This window comes from Lemur catta, chromosome 12, assembly GCF_020740605.2.
Source record: "Lemur catta isolate mLemCat1 chromosome 12, mLemCat1.pri, whole genome shotgun sequence".
NCBI classification, from domain to species: domain Eukaryota; kingdom Metazoa; phylum Chordata; class Mammalia; order Primates; family Lemuridae; genus Lemur; species Lemur catta.
The window spans coordinates 90,796,216-90,821,748 of NC_059139.1; the positions used below are offsets into that span (position 1 = coordinate 90,796,216).

Genomic DNA, 25,533 nt, shown 5'->3' on the forward strand with positions numbered 1-25,533 from the left:
CAATTACTATGTTCCCTGCACTATTCTAAGAGTTTAACATGAATTAACCCACTTGTTTCTTACCACATTATGAGATGCTGTACTGATGTATTGATAGGCCTATTGAAAGAAGAGGAAACCGAGGCACAGAAACTTTAAGTAACTCTGCCAAGCTCACACAACAATAGATTGGAAGGGCCCAAGTTTGGACATAAAGTGATCCCTCCCCACTAAATCTTCATATTAGAATTTTATGTTCTACACGAGGTATATAGTACTTACATATCATTCTAGTCACATTATTCTTGACAATAGGAAGCTAAGGGATATATTTTACATTTTAAGTTAGTACAATACAGGCATAATTCAGAGAGATTGTAGGTTCAATTCCAACCACTGCAATAAAGTGAATGTCACAGTAAAGTGAGTCACACAAATGTTTTGGTTTTTCAGTGCATACAAAAGTTATGTTACACTATATTGTAGTCTATTAAGTGTACAATAGTACTGTGTCCAAAAAACAATGTACAAACCTTATTTAAAAATACTTTATTGCTAAAAAATGCCAACAATCACCTGAGCCTTCAGTGAGTCATAATCTCTTTGCTGGTTGATGGCTACTGACTGATCAGGGTGGTGGTGGCTGAAGGTTGGGGTTGCTGTGACAATTTCTTAAAATAAGACAAAATTTAAGTTAGGCACATTGATTAACTCTTCTTTCCATGAAAAGTTTCTCTATATATGCAATGTCATTTGATAGCTACCCACGGTAGAACTCCGTTCAAAACTGGAGTCAGTCCTCTCAAACCCTGTCACTGGTTTATCAGTTAAGTTTATTGTCATTTCAAAAATGTTTACAGCATCTTCACCAGGAGTAGATTTCATCTCAAAACCACATTTTTGCTCATCTATAAGAAGCAACTTCTCATCCACTGAAGTTTTATCATGAGACTAGAGCAATTCAACTACATCCTGAGACTCCACTTCTAATACTCCTGCTATTTCTATCACATCTGCAGTTACTTCTTCCACTGAGGTCTTGAGCCCTCACAGTCATCCATGAGGATTGGGACCAGCTTCTTCCAAACTCCTGTTAGTGTCGATATTTCGACCTCCCGTGAAGCGTAATGTTTTTACTGGAATCTAGAATGGTGAATCCTTTGCAGAAGTTTTTCAGTTTACTTTGTCTGGATCCATCAGAAGAATCACGGTCTATGTCAGCTATAGCCTTGCCAGGTGTCTTATAAAAAGTATTCTTAAATAATAAAAGTCAAAATTGCTTCTTGATCCATGGGCTGCAGAATGAACACTGTGTGAGCAGACATGAAAAAATATTGATCTCCTCGTGCATCTCCATCAGAGCTCCTGGGTGACCAGGTGCATTGTCAATGAGCAGTAATATTTTGAAAGGAATCTTTTTTTTCTGAGCAGTAGGTCTTAACAGTGGGCTTAAAATATCCAGTAAACTGTGCTGTAAGCAGATATGCTGTCATCAGGCTTTGTTGTCCATTTACAGAGAACAGGCAGAGTATATTTAGCATAAGTCTTAAGGGCCCTAGGATTTACAAATGGTGAATGAGCATCGACTTCAACTTCAAGTCACAAGCTGTTTTAGCTCCTAAGAAGAGAGTCAGCTGTCCTTTGAAGATTTGAAGCTAGGCATTAATTTTTCCTCTCTAGGTATGAAAGTCTTAGTGGGCATCTTCTTCCAATATAGGCTGTTTCATCTACACTGAGAATCTGTTGTTAGTGCAGCCACCCTCGTCAGCTCTCTTAGCTAGAGCTTCTGGATAACTTGCTGCAGCTTCTCCATCAGCACCTGCTGCTTCAGCTTGTACTTTTATATCATGGAGACGGCCTCTTTCCTTAAGCCTCAATATCTGATCTCTACTAGCTTCAAACTTTTCTTCTGCAGCTTCCTTACCTCTCTCGGCCTTCGTAGGATTGACGAGACTTAGGGCCTTGCTCTGGATCAGGCTTTGGCTTAAGGGGATGTTGTGGCTGGTTTGATCTTCTATCCAGACCACTCAAATTTTCTCCTTATCAGCAGTAAGGTGGTTTCGCTTTCTTATCATTTGTGTGTTCACTGGAGTAGCACTTTCGATTTCCTTCAAGAATTTTTCTTTTGCATTCCCCAACTGGCTGTTTGGCACAAGAGGCCTACCTTTTGGCCCTATCAATTTTCGACCTGCCTTCTTCACTAAGCTGTTGATTTAAAGTGAGGGATATACAGCTCTTCCTTTCACTTGAGCACTTAGAAGCCATTATAGGGTTACTAACAGACCTAATTCCAATATTCTTGTGTCTCAGGGAGCAGGAAGGCCTGTGAAAAAGGAGAGAGATGGGAACGGCTGGTCGGGAGAGCAGTCAGAACACACACGCCACCTGTTGATTAACTTTGCTCTCTTATATGGGCATGTGACTCCCCAGATCAATGAAAATAGTAACATCAAAGATCACTGATCACAGATCACCATAACAGGCATAATAATAATGAAACAGTCTGAATACCGCAAGAATTACCACAACGTGGTACAGACACGTGGGGTGAGCCCACACTGCAGCCCGCTGCACGGGGGCCGCCACGGCCCTGCAGAGTGCGAAGACACAGTATCTGAGAAGCGCAGTACAGTGACATTCGATCAAACAAGCTATGCCTGTACCTTCAAGAAGCTTGCGTTTATCATGGAGCATCCTTTTTGATGTGCGAGCATCTGCAACTTTCTGTCTTAAAACTGAGTCAGTTAACAGATCATTGATATGACCAATTGTATTATGAACACTATAAGAAGAACTGAGCATTTGTATTTTTCCTTGAGCATAGAGACTGTTTTTTGGTCATTGTTTTATCCCCAAGGCCTAACTTAGAAGCTTGTGTATAATACACAGTCTGTAGGATGAATCAGTGAATCCAAATCTCAAAAAACGAAAAAAAGAATGAGTCTCATGAAAAATGCTGATTTGTATTATTCCATTTATTTACGTTTTTCTGTTGGTTGATGTTAATCCATTAGAATTTTTTATGAAATCAAACTTTTATGTCGGTTTGTTTTTATATGAAAGTGTAGCATTGACGGGAACGGGGCAGCAACAGCCTTGCATGTGGTCACCTGTTTTATTTTATCTGGTCCCTCTGACTCCTGCTGTGCTTGCATGTGTGTACACAACGCACCCTGCGCATGTGCCGTGTAACACATCCAGATCAGATCAGGCCTGATTCCAGAAGCGCCTGGAAAACGGGGCTGCCCATCCGGTTTTACCGCTCCGATGCCTGACTGCCAGAGCCGGGCGGCCCCGCGTTCCCACGCCTGCCTCTCACAGTGCCCCACGGGTTCTTCGACTCAAAACTTTGTAACGATGAAAGGATTGAGGACTCCTGAAACCATACTACAGGACAAACTATATACCGGTTTTTAAAGTTACCTTGAGCAAAACATGTAGTTCTAGTAGTAATGTCCAATATTTATTCATTAAGGAATTCCTGGACAAGAAAAAACTCCTTCCCGGGCCTGTCCGTATTTCCCGTCCTGCCCCGGTTCTGCAGGATTCCCGGCTCTCTCTCTCCCGCGTCCTGCCCCGGTTCTGCAGGATTCCCGGCTCTCTCTCCCGCATCCTGCCCCGGTTCTGCAGGATTCCCGGCTCTCTCTCTCCCGCGTCCTGCCCCGGTTCTGCAGGATTCCCGGCTCTCTCTCTCCCGCGTCCTGCCCCGGTTCTGCAGGATTCCCGGCTCTCTCTCTCCCGCGTCCTGCCCCGGTTCTGCAGGATTCCCGGCTCTCTCTCTCCCGCGTCCTGCCCCGGTTCTGCAGGATTCCCGGCTCTCTCTCCCGCGTCCTGCCCCGGTTCTGCAGGATTCCCGGCTCTCTCTCTCCCGCGTCCTGCCCCGGTTCTGCAGGATTCCCGGCTCTCTCTCTCCCGCGTCCTGCCCCGGTTCTGCAGGATTCCCGGCTCTCTCTCTCCCGCGTCCTGCCCCGGTTCTGCAGGATTCCCGGCTCTCTCTCTCCCGCGTCCTGCCCCGGTTCTGCAGGATTCCCGGCTCTCTCTCTCCCGCGTCCTGCCCCGGTTCTGCAGGATTCCCGGCTCTCTCTCTCCCGCATCCTGCCCCGGTTCTGCAGGATTCCCGGCTCTCTCTCTCCCGCGTCCTGCCCGGTTCTGCAGGATTCCCGGCTCTCTCTCTCCCGCATCCTGCCCCGGTTCTGCAGGATTCCCGGCTCTCTCTCTCCCGCGTCCTGCCCCGGTTCTGCAGGATTCCCGGCTCTCTCCCGCGTCCTGCCCTGGTTCTGCAGGATTCTCCCGCGACCTGCCCTGCCCCAGTTTCGGACTGGGACGCCGGAGTCGCTCTCTTCCCTCAGCGCTTCTGCACTCACAGCAGTCTCGTGTCTCCGTCTACAGGCGTTCAAACCTTCCTTCCCTCGGAGCACCAGGCCTTTCCCACAGAGGTTCCACCGCACATGCTGCTTTGCTACTCCCTAGGACGTGCTGGGACTTTAGAGTCACTCTTTCCCAAAGCACCCTCTGAAAAATTGCCCAATGCCTGCTTATTCCTATAGCTTTTCCTTCTGCTGCGCGGCCTCACTGGCTCGCTCTCTGTCTCCTCTCGCCCTTTGTCACCCTCTGTCCCTCCTTCCAGTCTGTCCTGCAGTGGCCAGATGGACTATTTTGACACAGTGCAACTCACAGGTGAGGTGAGAGCAGGTAGAGGATTCCCCATTGGCGAGCAGCACTCACCCTTGGCTACTTCCCGCGTCACACCATCACGCTTCCTCTCTGGCAGTTGTGGGATCACGTGGGCGTGTGTCTACACACGCAGAGAACACACACTTGCATTCCTGTCCCATTCTTGCAGAAAGATGATAATAGGATTTAAGATGTTCTATTTGCTTTTCACGCATTTCTTATAACCCTGTTAATGTAGAACCAGTTTTAGAAGTTAAGTTTTTTTTCAGTTTTAATTAAAACTCTTATTTGCCAACATTCATATTTTCCCCATTTGAAAGACTCATGCTCATATGCAAATACGTAATTTTGTGATTTATCATCACTAAGGCTCATCATTTCCAAGAAGCTAAAGAGGTGTTAACCAATTTATTTCTGCCCACCTTTGGTACTTTTGGCCTTTTTTCTCTTTAAGAAAGGACTGACAAGTCATTTTGGGGTCATTGGTGACATGAGAGAGATACTAAATAAGCTATTTACCCTAACCCATGCACCTATTGAAGAAGACAGAGTTATCATTGCAATCATTACCCTCAATTCAACTCAGCAAGAATCTAGCACTCACCATGTACCCACCACTGGGCAGCATAGATACCATATGGGCTGACATACCGGGCATAAGGAGCTTAAATGTCAATGCGTACGTTAACAACACAATGCATTGCGTTAAAACAGTTTGGAGTATATGCTCAAAAGTCCAAAGTCCCTAACACATAGAGTTGGGGGAAATTTTCATTAATTATATAGATTAACATTTTTATTCTATAAATGAAGAGGCCAGCACACAGAGGGTCTAAGTTGTCCAAGGTTTTAGGAAATTACTGCAGTAGCCACACCTGTGCGTATAGGCCCTGAGCCCTCCCCACGCTTCATTTGGGAGCTGCCTTCCCTCCCCATACTGGGTCATGTAATTCACTCCCTGGCTCTTGGACCCCATTAATTTGTCCAGGGGTATATTTTAGAATATGTAAATAATTTCTTTTTACTTTGTGATATATATGAGAGCCATGCCAGAAATGCTGACATTTCAGGCATTAAACATCATTGTGCACTAAAAAGTACATCCTACTATTTCTTATTTATTTTGATGTTTAAAATCTCCTCAAATGATAAATATCAAAGCCAAATTTGGACCTAAACTAATTGTCTATACTAGTTCTTTAGCCAAAAAATGATTAATTAAATTTCCCCAATATCAATATGTCACAATGAATAAATTCTTAGTCTTTGTCAAAATCAACAAATTGTGTCTGAAACAACTAGCTTCTTATTTTGCTAGAATTTTGATACAGGTGTGACTTTCACTAGATGTTTCCTATAAATTTGATTTTTATGATTTGCTTTATTTTAAGCTATCTTCTAGACAACAATTACTAAACTTATTGAAACTCTTACTAAGAAAATGACTATAATATGAAATTCATAATAATTAGGAGGGGCTTTAATGCATTATTTATTTGTGTATTCAATCCATTCATTCATTCATTCGTCTTTCTGATTTTCTTTCATTTCTGTCAGAAAATTACTGTTATGAATTGAATTGTTTAAATGCATTACAATATTGTAAACTTAAACACTAATTGTGTGGCCCACTCACTGATTCAGAGGTGAATCTGTAATCCAAATGAGCCAATGGGAAGAAGAGATATTTGCTGAAGCTTACGGGAAAAGCAAGCTGCCTATTTTTCTATAGTAAATACAGGTAGAGGCTCTCTTTGACACTACTCGGGAAGAAGAAGGATTCTCCCTAGAAGACAGCGGCAGCTGTCTGGCTACGAGAATAGCACTGGGTTGAGGACAAAGCTGCCAGTGTAAAGAAAGAGCAGAGAGACCACAGGAAGCCAAAGGTTCAGTTATGTTACTGAAGCCACCAGTTCAAGTGTTGCCTAAAGCTAACACTATCTCTGGAGCCAACACATTCTCTTTACTACGTAAGCCCATTAGAGTGGGGCTTTCTGATTGTTTGAACAAAAATAGTACTGAATGATTCACTATTACTGGCATTGGTATGAAAACAGTTTTGTTAACTGTGGCAGACACTATGAGTCATCGACACAAAAGACACTCTTATTCCTTGTTGATAAAATCCCAATTTTATTCATAATTTAGGCAAATAATGTATTTCAGGGGTCCTCCCCATCTGTCCCAGAATGCTAATTTTCATCAGTCTTACCCAATCAGGGTGATTTTTTTTCATTGTCAAGGGCTGCTTTAGGAATATGATATAACCATGGACAAAAAATATATGTATATGAGGTAAATTCTGTTGCAAGCATCATGGAAGGTTTCCTAACTTTTTAAAATGGGAGATAAGACAGGACTTTCTTTTCCAACTTTCAGACAATGCCTTGTGAAGAATGCAGCCACCTTGCAAACAGAAGGGAGAAACAAGAAATCCCAGAATAGCCAACCTGGGTTCCTTGAGCCACAAAATGAGCTAACCCTGGAATTCCCCAGACTTCACCTTGCATGCAATAATAAATTTCCCATTGTGTAAGTTGCTGATAGTCACATGTCCTGTTATTAGGAGCTGAATCACCTGGACTGATATTGATTCACAAACAATATTGATTCCTTGAGGCTAATCCCAAGTTAAAAATCATCTTCCTTGATTGATTAAAGCCAATCTTGAGTCCTAAAAAGAAACAGATACTTTCACACTTTTAGGCACACTTTGTCATTTGAAGGTTTGAGTTAAGTAGTTCGAAGAATTGAGCGGATTAAATTTTAAATTAATTAAAGAAGATTAAACTTAAATAATTCCTGTATCTTAAGCCAGAGACAAAATGAAAAGTTGGCCTGCTGAAAACCAATGCTCGCCCCAAGCCTTTGTTTATCCAGGTGGTTAGGACCAGGAGACACTGGGAGGCTCATCTTGAAAAGCAGCCAGAACAAACGCCCACAAGCCTCAGTGGTCACCCTGCTGCCAATTCCTCAGATTCTTAGCATTTGCTAAATCAGAATTTAATAATACATAGAAACAAAAAAGAATGAGACACCTGGCCTGTGGCTTTAGCTTCTAAAGCCAAGAATATTCCATAAACAATTGAGCAGTGCTCAGTGTATGAAACCCGCGGGTATTCTGTGACCCCAGATCAGCAGGAGATGCTGATGGGAGGAGGCTTCCACGGGCTTCCATGGATACCTGATGGTAGAGGAGGGCGAGGTGATGCGGTTGAAAAGTTACCTGCACATTTCAGACCTGGTCCTATCTATACAAATATTCTGGTGGTATCAGTCAGAATAATAGCAATAAAATGTGCAAATATTTACTCTGCTTTGGTGTGATTGCTGAACAAGTGTTTAGCAATAGGACATAGAGTAGGTGCTCTCTAAATGTTTATTTTTCCCCACTTCCCCCTTCTCCTTCTCTTTCCTCCTGTCTCACAAGTACGCAGGAGAGGGCTACAGAAAACAAATGAAATCATAGTCATGGGAATTCTTTGACATCCCTAAATCTCTAAAAATTATATATAACATAATTTTTATATTATTTATGTACAATACATCCCAAATATATATATACAACAAAAGTTCCCAGTATCAGTGCAGAAGCATTTTGCTAAGTATTCCATCAGTCCCCTAGATAATTTTTTGTACTTCACTAAAGTGCCTTGGATTTGAGCCCAACTTGAAAATAACTCTGTTACCATTAGCTTTGATAATGTTTTCAAGGAATATAATGTACCTGATAAAGTAGGTAACTAATGGGAAAAACATCTATGTAAATTACCATTTGAACTGATATCAAAAGATTTCCTAAAGTAAGAAAAGCTTGTTTGAGTCCCCTCTTGGGGAATTTCTCTATCACTTTTGAGTTATCTTTGTAATTTCAAGATGAAATTACATCTTGAAAATGCAAAAAAATAAAATCAAGCTGATAAAATTGCAACAGCATGCCACAGGAGAAGAAATTGAAAGAACTGTGTTCCCCAAGATGTCCTCAAGAATGGGGCATTTTAATGCTGCCATTTTAACTTGCCAGAGACATCCCTGGCCCTCAATCAATCCCTGAGTCAATTTCATACTATTGTCTTATTATTGTGAACTTTAATAGCAAGTTGCATAAAATAAAAATGAAAGAAAGAAAGAATTGATAAAAAATAAAGTTAGATATGATTGCTTGTATTGGAGGATTTGTTTCTGTGAGATATCTCTCACTTTGACATTTTTTCACCCACTCCAACCCTCCTGTTGCTTCTCATGCACTTAAACCACTTCCATGGCTCCTTCCCTAAAACCTACTTTTCCCTTGGTCTCTTCTGAACTGAAACCTGTAAATTCCAACAATAAATGTCCAAGTGCTCAGTTGTGCCACTTCAAAGCCCATTTGTACCATCTGATAAGTGACCCCACTGGCTTGTTACTTCATTATGGCCATCTATTATATTTCCACAAAGTGACTAAAACCGAGAAGGAATTGTAGAGTTTGGACAAATCCTTGATAAAATAGTACCGTACAGAGATTGAGAATATAATTTTTGAATGAAAATTATAAGTATGCTGAGGTGAAGGATGATGCAGGAGTGTATCGCATGACCTAATGGGGATGGAGACAATTAGACAAAGTTAAAAGATGTTCAGGAGTTTGGATCAACAGGATCTTGTGATAAGACAGATAGAACAGCATGAGGGGAAAGGAGAAATCTAAAGGAACTGTCAGATTTCTGACCATAGCAAGTAGATGCATGGTGATGCCATTTTACTCAGCTGGGGAATATTGGTAGGAGATCAATTTCAGAGGTTGCATAATGAGGTCCATTTTGGACATATTATATACGAGGTGCTTATGAGATATCTTCATGCAGGGATCCAGGGCCCAGAGCTCAGGTCTGATCTAGAGCTGTAAATTTGAGTCTCATTCACACCAGTAGATTGTAATAAAATCCACAGGCATTAATGAAATTACGGGTAGAGAGAAAGAAGAAAGTTTAAGACCAGGAGTGTAAGGATCTCCATGCAGTAATTGCTCTGAGGAGAAGCCCACATAATGAGACCAAAGGAGCAGCCTGGAAGACTGGAGGAAAGCCATGTCATGTTACAGAAGTCCAGGGAGGGGTGTTCCTAGGGGGACAGTTGACAGGGGCAAATGTTAACAGATCAAGATGAACTCGAAGCAAGTTCATTGGATTTAGTGATTTTGGTAACCTTGGCCAGGCCAAGTTTAGTAAGTCAGTCGAAAACAAAAGCTAGACATGAGAAAGGTACAGCAGTCCCCCTTCATCCACAGTTTCGCTTTTTGAGGCTTCAGTTACCCAGTCAACCGTGGTCTGAAAATAGGTTAATACAGTGCAGTAGGATATTTTGAGAGACCACATTCACATAACTTTTATTATAGTATATTGTTATAATCGTTTTATTTTGTTATTAGTTATTGTTGTTAATCTCTTATTGTGCCTAATTTATAAATTAAACTTTATTATAGGGGTGTGTGTGTAGGAAAAAACATAGGGTTTGGTATTATGTGTGGTTTCAGGTATCCACTGGGAGTCTTGGAACATATCGCTTGTGGGTAAGAGGGGGGAACATATCGCTTGTGCTGTGTGAGGAAAGGGGGTCAGACAGTACAGACAACTCATCCAGGAGATGTGACTGTGAAGGCGGGAAGAGCACTAGAGCAGCAACTGAAGGTTATTAAGAAGTGAAAGGGTCTTATATCCTTTAAAGATGGTCACAATTGCATGTGTGTTAACTCGGAGTTTACTCACGGCTTGTGGGCTCCGTGTTGACTCACAGCTTGCAGCCAGCAGGAAGGCTAACACTTACAAGGAAGAGAGAATAACAATGGCTTAAGACTCCAGAGAAGGCAGAAGGATCTGGAATCTAGACCACTCTGAATGTCTGGAAACCCTCTGTTGCTCTTTGTTGAAATCCAAGTCCACTGGCAATAAATATTGCGCCTAAGAGAACTCTCTGGGTCTCCTCTGGTGGATAGATTTTTTTTATTACTCAGATGTTTATTAATTCTCTCTTCTATTCATTTCCTATTGCTGCGGTGACAAATTATCACAAGATTAGTAGGTTAAAACAGCACAAATTTTATTATCTTCTAGTTCTGGAGACGCAAAGTCCAAAACAGGTGTCAATGAGCTGAAATCGAGGTCTCAGTAGGGCTGTGTTGCTCTTGTCAGTTCTCGGAGAAAATCAGTTTCTTTGTCTTTTCCAGCTTCGTTAGGCCACATCCACGCGTGGCTCGCGGCCCTTTCTCCATCTCCAGTGGCAGCAGTGTGGCGTCTTCGGATATTTCTCTGACTCTGAGCCCTACTTCCCTCGCGGCACCCCTGTGACTACACTGGGTCCACCCAGATAATCTAGGACAATCTTACCATCTCAAGATCCTTAACTTAATCACATTTGCAGTCTCTTTTGTCACATAAGGTAGCATTCACTTCACTTTGGGGACATCTTTGGGGGGAAGGTATTATTCGTGGTGGGAGGGTGACTGTTCCGCTGACCCCACTTCCCTATTTCTAGAGTGCTCCGGCAAGCTCGCTGAGAACTAGGGACGCAGCCCTCAGAGCTTGCTCTGCTTGATGTTTTACACAGGTAAAAACAAATTTCAGCAATGTCATTCTCAAGTGATAGAGTGGTCACTACTTGGAGAATTTGTTCTGAGAGTTATGTGAATATCCCACTTTGATGGTACCAGTAGCAGTTGATTTCATCATTTTAGTATTCAGGGCAAAATAAATGACCAACCCGGATAAATTCTGTGTGATCCTTCAGTTGTGATAGTACTTTCTGCAGTTTATTATACCTCATGCACAGATTTCTTACTGCAGCCGGAGGCGCGGGCTCCAGGCCTAGCACAGTGTCCAGGGAGCTGGTGAAGCTCACTGGCGCCGTCATTGTCACCCCAGGGCTAACCAAAAGGAAGGAAATGAGGGATGGGTGAGGAAAAAGAAGAGAAGGGGCTGTGTCTTGGGAGGTATAGGTTGTCACTCAAAGTTTTGCACACAAAAATGACGGTATCCCGGTGTCCTGTCGTCAGGAACATTTACTAGCAATGTTGAATCAGCTAAATCAAAATTGCTTGCACACTCTCTCCACAAAGGCCATTCCTCTGCATAATTTAAGGAACCAAAATCCTGATAAACAGAAACAATGGATCCTTTATCCCATCATTCTCAGGGGGAAAAATAATTTTCCTTGTCATTATTAAATAATAACCCTGCCGATACTATTATTACTACAGCATCATTTCATTTCTCAATGCCACACAACACCAGCCTTCTTAGCAGCCTTCTTGGACATGTGTGCTGACTGCAAGCGAGCTCCAAGAACAAACCTCTGGATTCAGATTCTCAGAAGGGCCTTCACTTCCTCCCTAGCCGTTGGTGGTGTAGCTGGTAAAGTTCTCTGGAAGCTGAGCAGTCACTGTGCTTCACCCAAGGTGTGATCTCTCTCTTCTCCCTCTGGCCCACCCTCTGTTTCCCACCCACTCCTCGTGGGAAGGAAAAGAGAGACTCCTCTGCAGACCAGCTGGTGAGGAAATGGACTTATTCATTCACTGAAGCAGAAACGGAAGCAAAACAAAAACAAACCCCCAAACACTCATCATTTTCTCTGGATGTTCTGGAGATAATTAAGCCAAGTTAGAACTGGCAAGACGTTGCTAGGATGTAAGCTAATTAAATGGGGGAGAAGGGGGGTTGGAGGACCATGGATGCATTCAGTCAGCTGGTAACATTTAAAGGCAGAGCCTCGGCGGTAGCCAGTGCCACAAACAGGACAACTGTGGTCGCTCCGCACTCCAGGTGCGCAGACTGCGGCCTTGGCAAGAGGAGGCTTGCCTAGAGATGTCTGCCCTACCTTTCAGGAGTTAGCCAAAAGCTTGGTTCACCATGCCTCTTGTGAGTCAGTAGAAATCCAGTTGTGAAAACCTCGCTGATCATCAGAATTACCTGTGAAGCTTTGTAAAAATATAGATTCTCAGGCTCCCTTCTAGACCGACTCATGCAGAATTTCAGAGATGAGGTCTTGGATTCTCCATATTAGCAAAGCTTCCCAGGTGCCAGGTTTGGGGAACCATTTTTGTAGCTTACAGAATCTAAATCTCAGATCCGGAAGAGGTCTGGGGGATCAACTATTCAAACTTTTTCATTTTCTATCAAAAATCAAAAAAAACCTCTCAGAGACGTTACACGCACTGTTGTGCAATAGCAACAGTTTATTGTTATTTTTTAAATGCAGTAGTGAAAAGCATTGTTTGAAACAAATATGCCTAAGGTGGAAATCTAGTGTCCATCCTAATGATACAACAATTGAAACCTTTGGACGGGCCCTTTCTATGGTGATTCATTTGTTCACTTTACAAATGAATACTTGCTCTATTCCAAGCACTATTTGGGGCACAGGGGATACAGTGGCGAACAAAACAATCAAAAAGCTCTTCCTTTGAGAAGTACAATTGTCCAGGCAGAGGAAATAGCAAATGCAAAGGCCCTGGAGTAGGAACATGCCTGGTCTGTTCAGACAGCCCTGAGGATTGTGGGACTGTCGCAGCGTAAATGCTACACTGACTCTGGAGAGAAGGAAGAGGCGGAACAGGAGATGTGTCAGCCAGGTACAGGGGCCCGGATCACACAGGGCCTTGAAGGTTAGTGTAAGCACTTGGGTTTTTCCCCTACATGGGATGAAAAGTCATTGGGGGGTTTTAACAAGAGTGTCAAGACTTAACTTAAGTTTTAATGAGACCTCTCTGTGCAGAGTTGAAACCAGACTAAAGTAGCAGAAGCAGGGTGACCAGATGAGAAGGCATTGCAATACTTCGACTCTGTGTGTGGGGCGAGAGAGAATTACCATGTAAATAAATGATAAGCGGGGGCACCGGGTGAGCTTATGCCTCAGAGTGAGCTTCAGCAGGAAGACAGGAACCTGCAGTTCCCTGGGTCTGCTCAGCTCCCGCACCTCTCGCAGTGCGAGTGTCTCACTGCCACCCGCGCGGAGCCAGCACTCGCGGCCAGAGATGCGTGCTTTCGTTCTGCACGGCCCCTAAACACTGACCAAGTCCTCAAGTCCTCATCAGCCAGGCCCCTCAGCCTGGTTCTGGAGACTGGTGCCGTGCTAGGGTCTGCATGTCCGTGGCTGTCCGAAATGCGTATGTCGAAATCTGATCTCCAGTGCATTGCTACTAAAAGGTGAGGATTTTGGAGGTGACTGGGTCATGACCAGGCTGCAGGAGCCGACATCGCTAGCAGAGCCTTCATGCATGGGATTGGTGCCCTGATGTTAATAAAGAAGCTCGAGGGAGCCTGTTGGCTTTTCCACGTGTGGACGCAGCTAGAAGGCTGTCACTAGACACTGAACCTGCTGCCACCTTAATCTTGGGACTTTCCAGCCTCCAGAACTGTGAGAAATAAACTTCTGCTGTTTATAAATCCCCCAGTCCATGGTATTTAGCTGCAGCAGCCTGAGCAGACTGAGACATGCTGGTGCCGCATCTGCTTGGGGCCCAGATGAACGCCGAGCAACAGCTGCTTCCTGTGTGGCCTCTCTTGCCCTCCCGGTTTCTGTGTTTCTTTTCACCGGGTGTTCGAGGGCACTCTGTCCACGGTGCTCAGGAGCACTGCCCCACGGCGCCAGGGCCGCAGCCCTTCCATCACGGTTTTACCTACGTATCTGCTCCCTTCCAAGGCACTTACCAAAACGGATCTTTGCAAGCCCTTAGATTTGGGCCTGCTGTTAGGTGGAAACCTATTCTCTCCAGTCTGCCATTGCACCTCAATTTTTTCCTCTAAAGCATAATGCTAAGACTGATTTTCACTATTATATCAAAAATTCCTAGCAATGGGGGAGTGTGGGGGAAAAAAAAATTCCCAGCAAATATCATACCACATTTTAATTTTCTTAAGTGACCAAACCTGCTTACTATTCAAACCCATTCTTATAATCCTGCTTGTTTTTCCCAAATCGGTTAACACATGTCGACATCAGATGTGTTCTGAGTGCACAAGGGCACCGAGACCCCTTTGAGGTCGGTCGTTTGGTGCTGTAGAGACTGCTTTCTTGGTACAAATCAAAACATTGAAGGGGGAGGATGGAGAAAACTTCAAGCTATAAAACTAATCTGATTTTTAAGAGGTGAAATATTTGTACTAAAAGAATACAAAACAGTCAATCAATCATTTATTTCAGAGAATTGCCATTCTCAAATGCCCACTGTAAAAGGCTAGAGAAGGATAGAAAGCTAGGAAGGTTATTGTTGTTCTGTTTGTTTTTTATATTGACGTGGGAAGGATATATTTATGACGATGTGCCAGTTTGGTATGGCAAGAGATGAAACTGGCCTCCCTGGTGGCTGCGGACAGTAGGCACGGCTTTCACAGGCAGCCTGCGGTGAGTCAGAGCGCTGGGCGTCCGCACGGGAGGAAGCTGACATAGTCTTCAGGCCAAACAGGAATCCTGGGCGGCTCCGGCCGAATGAGGCGTTCAGCCACCTCACCGGTGAGAGTCTTTCTTGTTGAGTAAATACTTGGCAGCCTCCTCATTAGCCTGAAAGGCAGAGAGAAAAGTAAACTTTCACAAGTGAGTACCTAGCGGAGGTGTTGGTTTAGGTTAATCCTGAACGCAATTTGCAGCCTAATTCAGTGCGGCCTCTTCCCTGCCCCACTGTGGGGCTGCAGCTGTAGGAGCCGACATCACATCTTAGTCATTCTCTGTGTGCCCCAATCACTATTTACTGAAGAATGAATGAACGAAAAGATGACCACGGAGCATACTTATGATCTGGCTGGGAACAACTGTTAGAGGCATTTGAATCAGAAACTAGATCGGTAGCTCTCAGCATTTCTCTGTTTAATGCATGCTTTTTGGTGGCACCAGCAAAAGGATCTAATGGGGAACATGCCTCTTTAGAAAGAAGAATTTAGAAAATCTTTAAAAAGTCTTCCTGCCATTCATTGGGTTACCTTTCAGCGCTGTATCACTGTTTACAGAAAACTATTAACTTCCTGGAGTCATGAAGCAATGTTTCCACCTGTTCCAGCTCTTTTGACCTAATGTGACACCACACCTTCTTTCATTAGCAACAAGCTGGCCCCACTGAGCTCCCGGTCTGTGTGTGGAGGTTTCCCACCCACCGGGTCTCCCGCAATAGTGTGCAGCTGCAGCGCGGACGCTGCAGACGTTACTTGTTGGTTACAGTTTAACGGCCAACCTATGAAGAGCTCGAGGAACACCAGTGTCTGAGAGCCACACGCTGAGAAAATCATCATAGAGAAGTTTCAGTAATAATTCCGGTACTGGGTGGCAGGCGAGAACAGGGAGCCCCCAAATGCATTCCAACTCTCAGTTTCTAATCTTCAACTACAATGACCTCTGCTGTTACCTATTTACTTATTATTAGTCATTTTTAACATAACTGTCATGTGGCACTTCACTAAAAATGTGAAGATTTTGAAGGTGTGAAGAATGGGAAGCTAGAAATGGCCAAAGACGAATGTCACCATTTCTTCTGGACCTTTGATCTTCCAAGGCTGACCTAGAAAAGTGAGCAGAGCCTGTCCAGTCTTAGGCAGAAATCTACTGTCTCTGCTCCTTCTAAATCTTTCAAAACCTGCCCAGCTTCCACCACCCCTCTCCTGTCACCTTTTTGCCATGACCCTAAACCCTCATTCTCACTCCTGCCTCATTTCTATCTCAAGCAAAGCCAGACAGACGGGAAAGGATGAAAAATGGTGTGTGCTTGTGAGAACCTCTGCAGTCATAGTGTGAGTGATGAGTTCATGCCGACTGTGGCTACTCAGGCTTGTCCCCTCTCCCACACACACAAAAGAGCCTCTCTTGTTGCAATCTCCGGGTCACCTGGAGTCTCTGGGTTGAGGCTGAGATTACCTGTCCGACAGCAGCACAGCCAGGCTTCAGGCAGCCCCAGCCGTGGGAGCACTAGCTGAGCTGCGAGCAAAAGCTCAGGAAAGACCACGGGTATTTGAGAGCTGGGGCAGAGCCGTCAGGATCACAGGGACACATGCCCCTTCCTGTCACAGATGAGGGAGGCTGCACAAGGACAGGGAAGTAGGATGGTTAGTGGTAGAGTCCAGAAAACTCACTGGGTTGGCCTTGGACACTTTCCAGTACAAACAGGATGTGAGACTCTTGGAGTTCTCTACTTTGTTGAAGAGTTTTAAACATTTTTGTTAGTTGTAATGTGTTTAGAAATGGAACAAAGTATATTTGTGTTATTTGTGTAGAGAAATCGTTTAGTAGCAAAATATACCTGTATGGGAAATTCCCTTTTTTCGTGTCCACACCCTTTAGCTTGTCTCCCTACAGCATTGTCATTTCATACATGGGGACAGTGCAGGGGGAATCCAAGCCCTCCTGCCAGCTCTCTTTTTTACAGCTTCATGTTCCTTCTCTACTCCTTTTCCAATTATCTTCTCCCTGTGCTCTGGACTGAATTGTGTGCCCCCAAAATTCATGTGTTGAAAGCCTAATCCCCAGTGTGCTGATGTGTGGAGATGGGGCCTGTGGGAAGCAGTCAGGCTTAGAGGAGGTCATAGGAGTGGGGCCTTCATGACAGAGTCAGTGCCCTTAGTGGAGGAGACATGAGAGAGCTTTGGGTCTCTCTCTCGTAGCCATGGGAGGATGCAGCAAGAAGCCAGCCAGTGAAAGAGCCCTCACTGCCACCTGGCACCCTGATGGCAGAGCAGGGCTTCCAGTCCCCACAGCTGTAAGAAATACGTTTCTGTTGTTTAATCACCTAGTCTGTGCTGTTTTGTTATAGCAGCTTGAGCAGACTGAGACACCTGCTTCTCCTCCTCTCATTTTCTTTCTACCTTCTTCCTCTATTACTCTCTTCCAGACAGAGGTAGTAGGCCTCGTGACTGTGACTGCCTGTGTAATGCCACCTTGCTGCATTTTTTGCCCCTTTCTCATTAGCACTAGGTGAACAAAGTATGCTACCTATACTTCATTATCTAAAAAAGAACAAAACTTGTTGATCAGTTTGACCAGAAGTGGCATGAAAATCCTTCATTTTATAAACTGGTTCAAGATAACTTCTTCTGAAAGCAGAGGAAAGACGAGGGAGAGCAGAGGTGGATGGAGAGGTCACAGGGAAGGGAGATGGCAGACAGGCACGCCCGAGAGAGGCGCCCAGAGCAGCAGCCCTGCGCTCGCCAGGACCGCACCCCCGCCCGCATCTCTTCCTCCTCAGTGCCTTCCCAGGCCACCTCGCAATTTTCAACTAGCGACATTTAAAACATGTAAAAATAAATAAATAAAACTATTTTCAGAATATATTTTATTTAACACAATATATTCAAAATGTCATTTTAATACATAAGCAATGTAAAAAAATTTAATGAACTATTTCATATTATTTAAACTAAACCTTCCAAATCAAATATGTATTTTATACTTATAGCAATCTCGATTCAGACTAGTCACATTAGTTGCTTAACGGTCCCATGTGGCTGGTGGCCACCGTATTGGGCAGTGCAGCTCTGGCCACACGAAAGCAGGTGAGGCCCTGGCATATGCGCAGGTGACGAAGGCCTCCTGCCACGTGGACCTTCTCCGCGTCTGGAAAGCTCAGGCCTATTGCAAAGACAATGAACTAAATGTTCCTCTGAGATTTGAGATTTTTTTTCATTGCTCTTATTTAACCTATAAAAGCTCCTCAAACCAACATCTCCTTAAATATTATTATAATTTTAAATACTGTAATTAAAATTCGAAACAAAAATTTACCCATGGATTCTTACAATTTAATAAATCACTTATAATAATTTCTAAGAGCAGAGAATAGCCTGATCTCTCCTCTGATCACTTCTGGGAAGCCAAAAACACCCTGCGCACTGTACAATACGGTGCTCGAGCTTTTCCTGTATGCTCTCCTGAGACGTGATGAGGCCAGTGGACTTTATTTGCTGGGACACGGGTGGTCCCTTGTGTGTGTGCACTGCCACAGCAGGGCTGCCCATCTCCAGCAGGTGTGTAGGTGCCCACCAGTCGCAGGCGCTTGCACCCAGAACTGACAGTGATGTCTCTCAGGTACAGCTGTGGGATTTACCTTCACTGGGGATTGCATGAGTGCTGGACCTTCGATTATAGCAACCAACTGTAGAGACCACGTGTCAGGGTCATTTGTACATGATTAGAGCCATTATTCCTGAAATGATACCCAAGCCCTTGACTTCCCTTACTATTTATACCGAAGTCTGCCTTTGATGTAGCTCCGAGAAATGTAATGATGGGAGTTTCAAGAGTGGCAGGGGGGATGGTACTGCTGAAGGCTGGGAAGATGGGGTTTACTTTGAGGGGCTCAACTTTTTGATGGGCTGGCGCGGTTTGTTCTCAAGGACTCCCTATCGTTTACGGAGCCTCTCTCTCCCTCCTTCCTCAGGCCTTCGTGCTTATCTGAGGGGTAGCTGATAGAAATTGATAATGTTTTCAGGTCCAGGAGGTATCTGTGATTTTATTAAGAAATGCTGAAAAGCCTTCAGGCCTAAAAGAAAGGAATCTTATGGACGATACCATGCTAATAGAGTTTTCCTGACTCACTTCAAATTATACCCCTGCCAACTCTAAAGCTGACTCGGGTTAAGAAATTAGTCTTTTCTCATTATCACTTTCCCCAGAAAGGGCAAAGACAACTTATTTTTTTTTTTCAGTCGAATTAAAATTCAAATTGAAGTGTAATTCTAGTTGATTGTAGCTCTCGTGAAAGATTCTTAGGGAAAGAATAACATCAAACTTGGGACGGCTGTTGTTTGTAGGTTGGATTTTCAAGGACAGCCCATTCCCATGGTTAATTGGAAGTTAAATGTGTATAAAAAAGAGTTGGCAGGGCTGACTCTCCTTATTCTCAAGAGACTTCCAAGTTCTTTTTTCATGAGCACCCAGAATCTTTCCCTCACTGGGTCCAGATTTTATTCTCAGGGTATCTAACCAGATGATGTAACATCTGTGGTCTCTTTTAAGAACGTGAGAAATGAAGCTTTTGTGTCTTTCCTCTCTTCGAGTTCTGGGAAATCCAATTAAAGCTGCTCAGGCTTTCCTTTTCTTGTTTACTTTAGAAGGCAACTTGATGGAGGAGTTCCCTGGAGGTCTCCCACCTGTGGAAGAAGGTGAGAGAAAAATTAGCCTGATTATGGAGTTGTCAACCCAGGTTTCCCTTCAGACTGAGAAGATCGCTCAGCTGGAAGAAGTTTTAGAGGAAAAGGAAAGGAAGATTCAGCAGCTGGAAGCTGAGCGGAGACTCGATCCTTCCCAAGAGGTCGAGGACCTTCCAGAATGTTTACAAGAAATCCCAAGAAGCATCACTCCTGTAGTCTCTGATGAGGATTTGTAAAGATTCCCAATAAGAAAACAATAAAAGTTATTAAGTGTCATCAAGGTAAAGTTCAGAACCCAAGTAGTCTCCTCACTGGCAAAGTTCAAGTTCATTCATGGGTTTGAATGTATCCTATAATGCTTGTATCGGAAAGAAACAAAACAAAGGAAGTGTTGAGAAGCAAACACTGAATGTCTTTCCTTCAGACAGCAGTTGTCACGTAATTCACACAGCTGTAGAATACTATGATTTTAGACATTCCTGCTAACAGCTGGGGAGAGAGGAACACAAAACCAGACAGATAGTGAAAGAATTTAGCATCGTCCCCTTAGCAGACAGAGGTTTGTCAGATGGCAAGGGAGAGTAGTACGCAGCTCTGCTGTGAGCAGAAAGGTGCCGTGGAGGGCCAGCTTCCAACTGGTCAATGTTAGAGGGCCAGAGAGCAGAATCTTTGCCGGCAGAGGAAACAGACATGAGGTCTGTCCTTTCATGTCCTCAGGAGTTTATTTCTTTATGGCTTGCATTTTATTAACATTAGCGAGCATAGAAAGGAAATAAAACTAAAGCAATAAAAATATAATAAAGAATGGATGAATCAGAGCTGGGGTCCTTTGGGAAAAGTGTCCTGGTACAGCATCTTCCTGGGAAAACGCACAACACTGATTTTTTCCCTTAGGAGCAAGACTAAGACCAAAGCAAAATACACTCTCTGTTATGATTGTACCCGTGAGCTGTGAACAGCACAAAAGGCTGGCAGGAAAACTGGAGAATGGGCAACGGAAAGCTACCCTGTAATTAACGGAATAGAAGGAATTGTCTCATATTCCTCTCCCACCCATCCCCCTCAAATGAAATGGTTCCCACTCAAAGGCGGCAGGTAGGCACTAACTGTGAGGAAGACTTTAGTACTTGCTTCTCACTGTTCCCGCACAGCATGTCTCAGGCAAACAGCTCCATTTCTCATGAGTGTGACTGTATTGCTACTTCTCGATTTAATTCAACCAGTGTAACAAATGCTCATCAAAACTCTTCTGCCTTCCAAGCACAATCACAGATGTTAGAAATAGCATAGCAAACATGAGAACCATAATTTTTATCATCCAGGAGTTCATAGACACACAAGGGTCTTCTTAAATGTAAGGCTGATTATAATGAGAGATGGGAAATGGAAGAGAGAAAGTGGGTGAATGTGGTGTAAACCTGATCAGCACTGTTTCAGCAAAGATTCCCAAATATACTGAGCATGAAGCTTGGCCTCTGGTTCAAGCCCAGGACGATGCATTTTAACAAATACATGTGGTGATCCTGATGAGCATACTCCAGGAACCTCATTTTAAGGCACGCTGGTTTAAGGATGGTTTTGCTCCCAGACTAATGGACAATCTCCAGAAGGAAAATTGCTTCTTGCAAACCAGAGTGAATATTCTACACTCTTTAACTAGTGCATAATCTGCTTGTGGATCCTGACTGTTTACAAAACAGAGTTTCCGAACTGGATTTTTTATTATAAAAAGGGGAAATAATTGAGTTTTTAACTCATATATGATAATTTGATGATACTGACTCCAGAGGTTCACTGCCAAAAAAAAAAAAAAATGGGTCCAGCTAGTAGGCTCAGTTTTCATCCAGAGCTAGAATCTTCCTGCATTTGTATATACCCTCAGTTTCACCTGCAGTGGCTGCAAAAATGCATAGGTGCAGTTTAATAACAGAAATGAAACCAATTTACAACTTGCTGATCATGAATACACACTTACGCCAGAAAGTAGTTCAAAGGACTTTCTTACCTTTTCCATGGAGTCTACTCCAACTCCTACAGAATCCACTTCAGAAATCCCTTCTCTCTGGTCCTTCCTTTTTCTCACCTCCCCAAGCCCCATGATCTCCTTGGTCTTTTCTATTCCTCTGGCCCAGACTAGGGGTCCCACTTCTAGCCTTAAGGTTCTACCCATGGACCCAGTCACTACAGGGAGACTGAGCATTGGCATGTTCTTACTGTGTATTTCTGGGAGAAGGCTTTAAATCTTTCCCTTTGTTAGGAATGGACCATCTGCAAAACAGACTATCATCTCCACAATTTTGATGTGTTATTATGCTACCCAAGCTCCCATTTCTTTATTTTACCAAAGATTGTCTTCCTTTCATGGGATATCGGGGGGTTAGATAGATGGAAAGGAGGGAGGGAGAGAGAGAGGAAATCTCATCACATCCCAGATAGGAGGATGTCAACTTCCAGATCAATTTCCCCCGGTTAATGCTCTGCCTAGCTTTCGGTAGGCACGCAGACGTACAGTGGAGATAAAGTAACAGGCTGAGCAAGAGTGGCTATTAATAATTAATCGAGCTGTCACCTCTAAACATCCAAGGACCAGCCACGGAAGAAGGCATGAGGGGTCGTATTACCCTGCAAAGCCATCTTTACAAGAGCTGATCTTGACTCAGGTCTAGGTTACCTCGAGATCTGAAGTGGGGAGGAGATGTGGCCCAAAGGACAATGGAGTAACCTCTCTGCCAGTGACATCTTAGTAACAAGAATTCTTTAAGTATCCAGGGTTTACTGGGGGAGGGGGACAGGGCAGTGCTACTGCCCTCTGAGGAATTTAAAAGTGGGAAAATTCATATTCCCAGCTGAACCTTTATGCTATTCTATGCCCCCAAATTTCACGTCTATTTTCTGCCATTCTTCTAGGGAATTGAATAGCAAGCTTCAAATTATGTTAAATACCTGGTTCAGACAAACTAAAAATCAGATTATAGCTCACACTGTAAACCCAAATCTCATTTTCTTCAAAGCAAGTTGGGCTGCTGAATCAGTCCACACTGATCTTGAAAACATCTGGTGTAAATATAACAAAGCAATTAACATGCTGATGACCCTATTTCTTAATCAAAAATTTAGCAAATCATCAGGTAACATATCTAACTCAAAAATAACTGGAAATGCAGGGAATAAAATATTTAACAAGTAATACAAGCCATTCTCTAATATTCTAAAAACATTTACAGAAATATATGCATAGTTTTAATTCTTCTTTTTCACCAGTTATTAGCTTTTCTCAGAGAGAAAGTTAAATTGAATATGTGATATGTCTAACCAATTTAAGTAAGTGTTGGATTTAACAATTTAGTGTCATTTTTATGTTAGCGTGCTTGCAAATATTTTCATGGCAAGTTGAAATCTTAGCAGCAAACTTGTTAAAGATTAGTGGAAAAGTAAGTCATTGGCATAACTGGCCCAAAAATGTGAAGGGGGTTAGTCTAGGATTTAGTTCAGTGAAAGCAAAGAAACTATTATACTTTCTATCTAAGTGCATTTCTGAAAAAGAATGAATCTAATCAAATTTTAATTATCTCTTGCAGTCCTCTCTGCTTATTCCAAAATTCGATCCTTTTCTTCTACATCACACTGAAGTAAAGAATTTTTGCTTTAATGCAACAAACAGAGAAGTATTGATAAATGTTGTAGGTCTACGTCAAAATAATATTTACTTGGCAATTATCAAGTATAGGGACTACAAAGACAAAACTACTCTAAAAGCTACAAGAAAACATTTTAAAAGACTTGGAAAGCCTAATGCTTGAGATTCAAAAAGTCTGACTCTGATAATTTGAAAAAATTAGACAAAGGCTTAAAAAAGAGACAAATTATAAGGAATAAATAATTACTAAAATTTAGCTCTGGTTTTACAACAAAATCTTTTAAGATTTCCCAGACATGGTGCAACTTTGCTACAAGAGGAGAATGAATTTCAAGTAGGAAATAACCTTTTTAAAATAAAAGAACAAGTACACTGGGACAAAGTTCACAGCAAAAGACAGGACTGGCCACAAAATTTCCCATATCTAATGAAATTAGGACTTTTACGGTAAACAAAACAAAACAAAACAAAAAAACAGTTCTTAATCCCAGCTTCCCTAAGAAGTCATTTTTTAAAGCCAGATACTACCTACATTTTCACTAATGTGAACCTGTGGCAGAATGACCTTTAGTTGTCTGATCATTTCCATCTCTAAGGTTTACATTTGGTTTTTGTTTTTTTAACAACGAATGACCCTTAGTGCTCAATTCCAATAATATCCAATCTTTCTGTTTGTGGATGGAAAAATCACGTGATGTGTGGTCTAATAACTCATGAATCCATTTTCCTAAATGTCACAAGTAAGCTCCACCAACAGCTTATTACGTTTATTATATCACCTTTTTCACAGAATGAAATCACAGGCAAAGGACCACAGCAGAACTGAAGAGAAAGAACTCGCCAGAACAGTGTTTTGGTGTTTGTTTGCTCATTTGTGTTCTGTTTTGTTTTGTTTTAACATACATGCTTTTAAGAAGGGTAGGGGCTGTCAGCCCCAGCCCCACTATTTCCTGTTGTCTTATGCATGGCTGCTTAAGACATGTGTCTTACCTGCCTGGCCCTGCAGGTAATGGGTTTATAACCCCTGCTTGCAATACTCACAACTGTGTATGGCAGGTCTGAATCGGTATGTCGTGGTTGTCACCATAAATTTCAATGTCTTGAGTTTTTGATTTATCATCTCAAATATACATTCAAAATGAATACATTGCATCCTATATTCAGTGTTAATACATACTTCCCTATGTATGATAGAGAAAGGATAGAAGACCTAAAGAAGTCACGAACCAAGAGTTCATTGCCTCATCCTCATTAGTTCAAGGCAGTTTCTAAATCTTTTTTAATGTGTATGCCATGTGGAAGGGAATTCTGATAGATTTTACTTCGTGCACATCACAAACACAGGCAAGTAGGTAAGTGTTCACTACCAGAACTGGCATTTTCTGAAGGCAAGAATCCTACAGATAGACATTCCACTCACTTGATGCACAAACCACCCTTTGGGGTCAGTGGCATCGATTCTGTTTTACATAGATGGAGAAGCAAAGGCTATCAGTTAAGCGACAACTGCAAAGATGGTTGGTTCTATCTCTAGCTGCTTTTGTCTTCTATTTAGATGAAAATGTAGGCAATTAGGTCTCCTTTAGCAGATTTACCAATAACACCTTAAATTTTAAAAGCAAAGTAAAAAATTATGCTTCAATTTGTTCTGACAACCTTTTGAGTTATGTGTTTCCCATTTACAGATGGGAGAACTGACTTTAGAGCTAGAGTCTTAGAGTCCAGACGAGGCATCAGTAAACTACAGCCACAGGTCCAATCTGGCTGCCACTTGATTTTGCATGGCCCTTGAGCTCAGAATAATTTTTACATTTTTAAGTGGATGAACAAAAAAAAATCAAATAATAATATTTGTGAGAAAAAATTACATAAAATTTAAAAATTCACTGTCCATAAATTTTCACTGGAACAGTCATGCTCATTCATTTACAGTTTGTCTTTGGGTTGTTTTCTTGCTATGATGGCAGAGTTGAGTTGTGGGACAGAAATCTGTCACCAGCAAACCTAAAATATTTGTTATCTGGCCCTTTACAGAAAGGGTTTGCTGACCCCCTTGTCTAGAGCAATGAAATGAGTTGCTCCAAGTCACATAGCTAATAAGTTTCAGAAGTAGGCTTGAGTCTGTTGTTCTTATTCCAATTC

General features: G+C 42.8%; 1 protein-coding gene across 1 annotated transcript in view; it reads left to right on the forward strand.

Moving 5' to 3' along the window:
- The window catches only part of CCDC192 (coiled-coil domain containing 192), a 200,612-nt gene extending 180,570 nt beyond the window's left edge, over window positions 1-20,042 (forward strand). Inside the window, exon 7 of the mRNA XM_045565894.1 lies at window positions 19,716-20,042. Within this exon, the coding sequence (XP_045421850.1) occupies window positions 19,716-19,990 (275 nt within the window). The 3' untranslated portion in view covers window positions 19,991-20,042. The remainder of the gene's footprint in view (window positions 1-19,715) is intronic.
- Window positions 20,043-25,533: the final 5,491 nt, after the last annotated feature.